This window comes from Danio rerio, chromosome 7 (assembly GCF_052040795.2).
Source record: "Danio rerio strain M-AB ecotype USA chromosome 7, GRCz13ab, whole genome shotgun sequence".
Taxonomy (NCBI): domain Eukaryota; kingdom Metazoa; phylum Chordata; class Actinopteri; order Cypriniformes; family Danionidae; genus Danio; species Danio rerio.
In genome coordinates this window covers 1,740,587-1,749,416 of record NC_141027.1, presented here as the reverse complement: position 1 = coordinate 1,749,416, position 8,830 = coordinate 1,740,587, and the positions used below count along the sequence as shown (strand labels likewise).

General features: G+C 34.4%; 1 protein-coding gene across 8 annotated transcripts in view; it reads left to right on the top strand.

Moving 5' to 3' along the window:
* The first annotated feature begins 749 nt into the window (after positions 1–749).
* Positions 750–8,830, top strand: part of ripk3 (receptor-interacting serine-threonine kinase 3) — a 42,786-nt gene continuing 34,705 nt past the window's right edge. For all 8 annotated transcript variants that reach the window (XR_015495187.1, XR_015495188.1, XM_087260385.1 and 5 more), the window contains exon 1: positions 750–1,060. Coding sequence is in view for 6 of the 8 variants with exons in the window: in XM_087260385.1 (XP_087116511.1) it covers positions 900–1,060 (161 nt within the window). In the remaining 2 variants the exon portion in view is untranslated. The remainder of the gene's footprint in view (positions 1,061–8,830) is intronic.

Genomic DNA, 8,830 nt, shown 5'->3' with positions numbered 1-8,830 from the left:
TAATAATTTAAAATGGACCAATGTATTCATAAATATAAATTGGAAAAAAGCTTGGCGTTCTTGTGAAATATATTGTATAAATAACAAAGTAAAAGAAGTTACATTTAAAATTTTACATAGTATATATCCAGTTAAAGAGGTTTTGGAGAGATTTAATTTGGATATCGATTATTTCTGTGATTTTTGTTGTATGGAAAAGGAATCTATTGTCCACATGTTTTGTGATTGTATATATACAAGGATTTTCTGGGTGGATGTGGAAAATTTTCTAAGAAGGAAAACAAATATTGTGTTTAAGTTAAAAAAAATTTGATATTTGCATTTATTATTTTAATACATGTAAAAAAATTACCTTTCTGGTACAACTTTTTATTATTTTGGGAAAGTTTCATATACAAAAAAAAAATGGACTGGATCAAAGCCAAATTTTGTTCACTTTCTTCAAGAGACTAAGGACTACTGCACAAGTTTGAAAAACATTGTTAATAACAAAGCAAAGAAGACTTGTAATATTTTTAAGGAATATAAGATTTTTATTTACTGAATGTTTTTTATTTATTTTTTTATTTTATATATATCAATATACACTCTGGCATGTATTTTGTTCTGTATAGTATTGTATAGTTATGTACTTGTTAATAAAAAAAAAAAAAAAAAAAAAAAAAAAAAAAAAAAAAAAAAAAAATCTTAAATAAAAAAAAAAAAAAAAAAAAAAAAAAACAGTCTATGGTCGACGCGCATGTGACGTCACACTGTCGTGAGTTTGTTTTGATGGGGAAGTGAAACTATCTTCCCTAAGAAACTATATTCAACGAGGAACTGACTCTAGATAAAGGCTCCAGCGTCCAGCAGAAGATGACATGAGCTGCTTTCAGCCGGTTTAACCGAGTAGAGGAGCGATGGACGGCGGAGAGATGCGCTTCCGCGTAAGTGTGGTTCGGGACGACTGTCTGGACCGGTTTCTGAGAGTCGGTTCCGGTGGATTCGGTCAGATATTTCGCGCCAGACACACGCTATGGGGGACCGACGTGGCCGTCAAGCTACTGCATTATAAAGAAGGGTAAATATACTCTATATTATTATTAAGAGACTGTCAACTAATGAGGTTTTTACTTAGTTAAAAATTGTATATTTTAGTCTATTGTGTTTTAAATTATACATATTGTGCCTTAAAATCAGACACAGTCTATTTTTATTAATTTTAAGTTTTATTAGGCTATTATTGTTGTTGTTGTTGTTATTAATACTATTATTTTTAATGTATTCTATCTAAGTAATGGAGCTGATGGGGAACTATATGGGAAGTTATGCTGTTACATCACGTGAACACTGAATCCACACTAAACAGCTTGACATAATTGACCATAATTAAAGGGACAGTTCACCCATAACATAATAATCATCATTTATTTTTAAGTTTGAGTTTCTTCTGTTGAACACAGAAAGATATGCTGAAGAATCAGCCATATACTTCCATTGCATTTTTTGTTTTTTACTATGGATGTCAAAAGCTACGTTTCCATCCACCTTTGTTTATTGGCATTCTGTATATGCACATTCAAAAATTTAGTTGATGGAAACACCAAGATGCCAATACATTTTAAAGATGCAGCTAAAAAATGAATGCGAATAACTGAGCAGGATAATCCTTTCATTCGATAAGAAAAGATGCACATAAACTATGATGGAAAGATTTCACTGGACAAATTCCAGCATGTATATTAAACAAGGTCATGTGATTTTGTTATAAGAGATCATGTGGTGATGAACATGTGTGTGTATGGATAAAGCAGCAGGCTGAGCACACTGGAAAACATCTGAACTGTTGTTTTCTCAATCTAAAACACCTGAACCATCTCAGTATTGATTAATATATTATTAATGACCTCCAGAATTATCAGGAGCATCTGTGCTCCCCGTCTTACGCTTTCAAACGCCACACGTGTTCATTTTGTGTTAGCATCGTTTTCTGAGGCGCAAGTCATTTATTAAATAAAGAAAGGATTGAGGCAGCTTCTCTTATCGCAGTAAATTCTGTTTTTACTGTTGATATTTGACACCAGATAATCAGGAAGTGAGGATATGGTTAGCTTTGACCCGTTGGATGGAAACGCTGCTTTATTCACATGTCTTCTATGCAATAATGCAGTTTTGCACAACATAGCTGGGAAACAGGGCTAATGGCTGCTTTTTCCAGCATCTTTCAGAATATCTTACATTTTGTGTTCAACAGAACACAGAAACTCATACAAGTTTAACTTTTCCCTTGAGTGAGAAAGTGATGAGGAATGGGTTACTGTCCCTTTAAGGTAAATTTCTACTGAATGGTTAATATTAATAATAAAATAATACAAAACACAGAGTTAGAGTAAATCAAATAAAGGATTTTGACTGTTTTTTTTTTTTTACTGTTTTTCATGTTTTACTTTCTTGAATATCATTACTTTAATTGCATTGTATAGCATATAATAATCATAAATTTGGCTATGCGTGTGTAATACATAGGTTTTTTTTTGCTTTAAATATTGTTGAGAATCTGGCTCAATGCAAGCCATTGAAATGAACGGGTTTCATAGTGTAGGGCGTTCTGCGTCTGGTGTGAAAGCTCCAGGGGCCTCATGTATGAAGACTTGCTTTGAATTTATACTTAAACATTATGTACAAAGCTGTAAATGTGCGTACACAGTAAAAAAATCAGATGTATGAAACACTGCGTACGCAGAATCACACGCATATTCTCTTTGTACATCTGAATTAACATGCACGAGCGCAAAACCCCTCTTTGCCTCCTCCCCGTATGAATATGGTAATGACTATTGTTTTTTTTTTCGATACTGGTGATAAATCGATACTTTTAAAAGGGTACCGGTGCCAAAATGGTGCTTGAACCGATACTTTTTAGCCACAAAATTATTTGACAAAAAATTTATAAATTATATATATATATATATATATATATATATATATATATTAGGGGTGTCACGATTTAGATTTTTAATCAAAATCGATCGAAATTTGGGACTTCCGGTTTGGCAATGTGAGAAGACGACGCCTATCAACAGAGCTCCCGATCATTTCTGATAATATAACTTTAAATAGTGGCATTTAAATAATCTAAAACGTTTTTTTTAAGTGTTAAAACAGTGCTTAACACGAACGTGTCGAGACTACATGATGAGCAAGAATAAATCAGCCGCAAATGCCCCGCCAACGACGAGAACCAGCGTGGCTAGCAAATTAGCCACGATGGCTACCGCGGCCAAATCCGAAGAAACCCAAGAAGACGATAACGGCGTAACAATGAGCCAACTCGTAGCAGAACTAACAAAGCAACGAACCTCGATAAAAGAAGACATCTCAGCTCTGATTCAAGAATCAATAGTGTCTCTTCAGACATCGGTCAATGCCTTGACGGAAACGATGGCGAGTTTCCAGTCTCGCTTATGCGCCACAGAGACACTCGCGAGCGAAAACTTTTCAGCGCTGGCTGCGGCCGAAAAAACTATTAAAGCCCTGAAAGAGCAAAACACGACACTATTGGATCGAGTGGACGACTTGGAAAACCGGTCGCGGAGAGCAAATCTCAGGATTTTAAATATCCCGGAGAACAGCGAGAAAGGTCAGCCGACTGTTAAATTTGTGTCCGAGATGCTAATGGAAATCATGGGTGAAGAAGTCTTCGAAAAACCTCCAGAATTGGAACGAGCACACCGTTCGCTCGGTCCAAAACCACAGGATGGCCGACCTCCTCGACCACTTGTCGTGTGTTTTCACAGATTTCAAGAGAAAGAAAAAGCATTAAGATGGGCCAGGCAGAATGAGGTAAAATACAAGGGCTCGACTTCGAGGATTTATCCTGACATCTCCGCCGATCTCGCCAGAAAGCGTGCCATGTTCAAAGATGTCAAACAACTGCTGTATCAAAAAAAGGTACGATTCCAGTTACTGCATCCTGCACGGCTACGAGTTCATTATGAAGAACAAACTTTCCTTTTCGATACGCCAGAGAAAGCGCAGCAATTTTTCGACCAGCGGATTGCTACACATGATAACTCTTGACTTCACAAACACTGTGAACTGATGAAGGATCACGTTGACTTTCAGACACTGAACTTGTAAGATACATAATATATTTAACTGGGCTGCTATGCAGATTGTTTAATATAAATAGATATCCGCGTTGAACAATTCCGCAGTAAGTTGAGATATGTTTTATCTAACTTTATTATTAAGGGAAACGTGTCTTATTATTATTTAAGATCTGCAGATACTTTATTTTTATTTATTTTTATTATGCAGCACTGTATTTATTAACGGTACTTAAACACATTTATTTGTAAGTTTGATTGGTCACTTTATGCCTAACTTATATTACTTTGGGAGCTTTGAGGAGAATAGAAGCACATAGACTTGGAATATCGGGAGCAGAGAGAAGTTTGTGAACTGCGGTTTGTCATTGTTCAAAGGGCAAATCTAGATTGTATTATAGTTTTTGTTGTTTACCAAGGTTCAACCACGTTATGTCGTTATTTTTATTATAATTTTTTTTTTCTTCTTTTTTTTTTTTTTTTTTTTTTTCTCTCCCCCCAACTCCCCAACCCACACCCAATATACAAAGTTTGGGTACATAGCTGTTGAATAAAAATGGCAAACACAGGCGATAAAGAAAACACAAAAAGTTCAGCAGTACGCTTTGTTAGCTGGAATGTTAGAGGGTTAAACGGACCAGTGAAAAGAACTCGCATATTTACACATATTAAAAAATTAAAAACAGAAATAGCCTTTCTACAGGAAACTCACTTGCGTATTGAAGACCATAATCGACTTAGGAAAAATTGGGTTGGTCAGATTTATCACTCCAGCTTTAATCACAGAACAAGGGGAGTTGCAATCATAATCCACAAAAAAATACAATTCATTGCATCTGAAACTATTTCAGACCCTCAAGGACGATATATTATTGTATCCGGGCACCTTTTTGAGGTACCAGTTGTCTTGGTCAGTGTCTACGCACCCAACTGGGATGACGTTAACTTTGTGAAAAAACTTTTTTCCTTGTTACCAGATTTAAACTCTTTCCATCTCATACTTGGTGGAGATCTGAATTGTGTAATGGATACAACTATGGACCGTTCCAACCCTAAAATTGTACCTCTTTTAAAAATGTCTCAAATATTTGCCGGATATATGAATCAGATTGGCTGCATAGATCCATGGAGGTTTTTATTTCCAGATAAAAAGGTATTCTCATGTTTTTCACATGTTCACCAGACGTATTCGCGGATAGATTATTTTTTTGCTGATAAAAGACTTATCCCGGCAATAAAAAACATAGAATACTCAACTATTATTGAATCCGATCATGCCCCTGTAATTTTTGATATTTGTTTTTCATATAACTATACAACAAGACCAGTATGGAAGCTAAACACAACCTTACTCTCAGACTCAAACTTTTGCAAATTCATATCTCGTGCAATTGACAATTTTTTAATAAATAATAAATCAGACTCGATATCACCATCACTATTATGGGAAACGTTTAAGGCGGTAATAAGGGGAGAAATAATATCATACTCAACCTCGCGTAATAAGGAGAGGAAACAAACTGAGGAGAAACTTATTGAATCAATACAGAAAATCGACCGCCAGTATGCTGATACCCCAACACCCGAACTGTATAGAGAAAAACTTAGTTTAAAGACAAAATATGAATTATTATCAACTGAAAAAACAGAACGTAACTTATTTTTTGCACGTGCTAGATTTTATGAACACGGCGATAAAGCAGGCCGTCTTCTCGCCCAACAATTAAAAAGTAAATCGGCATCTCGGCTCATCCCAAAGATTAAGAATACAAAACAAGACATTACAGTAGACCCACAAGAAATAAATAATATTTTTTATAAATATTACTCTAACCTGTACACCTCAGAATTCCCACAAGAAGACAGTCCCATGTCAACATTTTTATCTAATATTAATCTACCCACTGTTAAAATGGATCAAAGAAAGAACATGGATGAACCTTTACAACTTCAAGAAGTGGAAAATTCAATTAAAGCTATGCAGATTAGTAAAACCCCTGGACCAGATGGATTTCCCATTGAGTTTTACAAAAAATTTTCCTCACAAATATGCCCTTTACTGTTAAATATGTTTAACCACTCGTTTGAACAAACCAAATTACCTCCAACCCTTACACAGGCCCATATTACAGTTCTCCTGAAACCAGATAAAGATGCCCTTTACTGTAGCTCTTATAGACCTATTTCCTTACTAAATGTTGACGTCAAAATTCTATCTAAATTGTTAGCCTCAAGAATAGAGAACATAATACCAGAAATAATTTCACAAAACCAGACAGGCTTTATAAAGGGACGCCACTCATTCATTAACATCAGAAACCTCCTCAATGTTGTGCACTCTCCTGCATCAGAGGATAGTCCTGAAGTGATTATCTCTCTAGATGCAGAGAAGGCATTCGACAGAGTCGAGTGGAAATACTTATTTGCTGTAATGCACAAATTCGAATTCGGCTCAAAATCTATTTCTTGGATGCGCTTGCTTTATCATCAACCAAAAGCAGCCGTACTCACTAATAAAATAGTGTCTCAATATTTCTCCTTGTCTAGAGGAACACGACAAGGATGCCCCCTTAGCCCTTTGCTATTTATTTTGGCTATAGAACCATTGTCAACAATACTCAAATCATCACAATCCATCAGGGGTATTAAAAGAAGGGGTGTAGAGTATAAAGTCTCTTTGTATGCTGATGATTTGTTATTATATATAACTGACCCACTATCATGCATCTCTGAAATTGATAAAATATTAAAAGAATTCGGTAATTTTTCAGGTTATAAATTAAACTTCTCTAAAAGTATATGCTTCCCTATAAATAATATGGCAGTTAAAATTGCAGATACTGACTTACCCTTCTGTTTCTCCAAATCGGGATTTAAATACTTAGGAATTAATATTACCCGTTCATACACAGATTTATTCAAAGCAAATTATAGTCCTATACTTAAAAAACTAGAATTAGATTTCCAAAGATGGAATGTTATTTATTTGTCTTTAGCAGGTAAAGTCAACTGTGTTAAAATGAATGTACTACCCAGATTATTGTACTTATTTCAAAGCCTCCCAATTTTCTTGCCAAAATCTTTTTTTCAGTCGACCAATAGACTACTGTCTTCCTTTATATGGGGTGGCAAAAAGCCAAGAATACGCAGAGACTTTCTTGAAAGACCTAAAGGAGATGGAGGACTGGCTCTTCCAAATCTGTTAAACTACTATTGGGCAGCAAATTTACAGAAAATAATCTATTGGTTAAAGTTCCCACATACAGAATGGTGTGAAGCAGAAGCTAAGTCTTGCAAATCAACTTCCCTACCAGCACTTATTACAATGAAGACACCTTTCTCACCATCACAATATTCTTCGAGTCCAGTGGTAATTTCGACCCTCAAAATATATAACCAATTTAGACAAGCACTTCAATTCCAAGACTTTTCTTTAGAAACCCCCATATGCAATAATCATCTTTTTCCAGCAGCCAACCTAGATGCTACTTTTAAGAAATGGCAGGACCTGGGCATACTTACATGTAGAGATTTTTTCATTGATAATATTTTTGCCAATTTCAATGACATGAGTAAAAAATTTAATCTTCAAAAATCAGACTTTTTTCGATACCTCCAGGTTCGCCACTTTGTTCAGACCCAGTGCTCTGTATTCCCTCAAATGCCTGCTGAATCTGGACTGGATCTAATTTTAAAGACCCCTGTACACCCCAAAGGTCTCATTTCCAAAATGTATAACCTTATTATGACATTCCATAACACAACATTAGAGAAGATTAAAACGGAATGGATAGAAGAACTAGGAATTAATATTTCTGAAGAAACTTGGGATAAAGCAGTTAAAATTATAAACAAGACTTCATCATGTGCACGTCTTAATCTGATTCAGATGAAAATTCTTTACCGTATTCACTACAGCAAAACCAAACTGGCCAAAATCTACCCCAATATAGATGAAACATGCGATCGTTGCAACTCATGCAAGGCAGACCTGACCCATATGTTCTGGTCATGTGACAAACTGAGACGATTTTGGTCTTCAATATTTGAAATTTTAAACTCAGCCTTCAATTTAAGAATTCAACCAAATCCGGAAATGGCTATTTTTGGAGTAACAAATGAGGACATCCATTTAGCTAAAGAAATAGAAAACGCCTTTGCCTTTGTAACATTAATAGCTAGAAGAAGAATTCTTATGGAGTGGAAATCACCAATGCCACCTAAACTGTCACTTTGGCTTAGTGATGTAATGCTATTTTTGAAAACAGAAAAAATTAAATATTTTCTCAGAGGATCAACCAAAAAATTTTTCAAAACATGGGACCCTCTAATAATTCATATTGAGACTAATGTACTCCTCCAACCATAAATTCCCCACCCCCACCCACCCTTTTTTTTTTTTTTTTTTTTTTTTAATTTAATTTACTTATTTATTTTTTTTTTCATTTATTTATTTTTTCTGTAAATTTATTTTATTTTCATTTTTATTATTATTAATATATTTTTTATTTAATGCATTTCCTTTTCATCAAATTTATTTATTTATTTATTTTTTTTTTAATTTATTTATTTATTTTTTTTATTATGTCAATTTGTCTTTTCTTTTGTTCAATTTATGTATGGTTAAAAAAAAAAAAGAAAAAACGAAAATACCTTTGTAATTGAATACCTTTAATGTACTGTACCTTTTGTCAAAAACACAATAAAAAAAAAAAAAAAAAAATCGATCGAAATTTATGCTC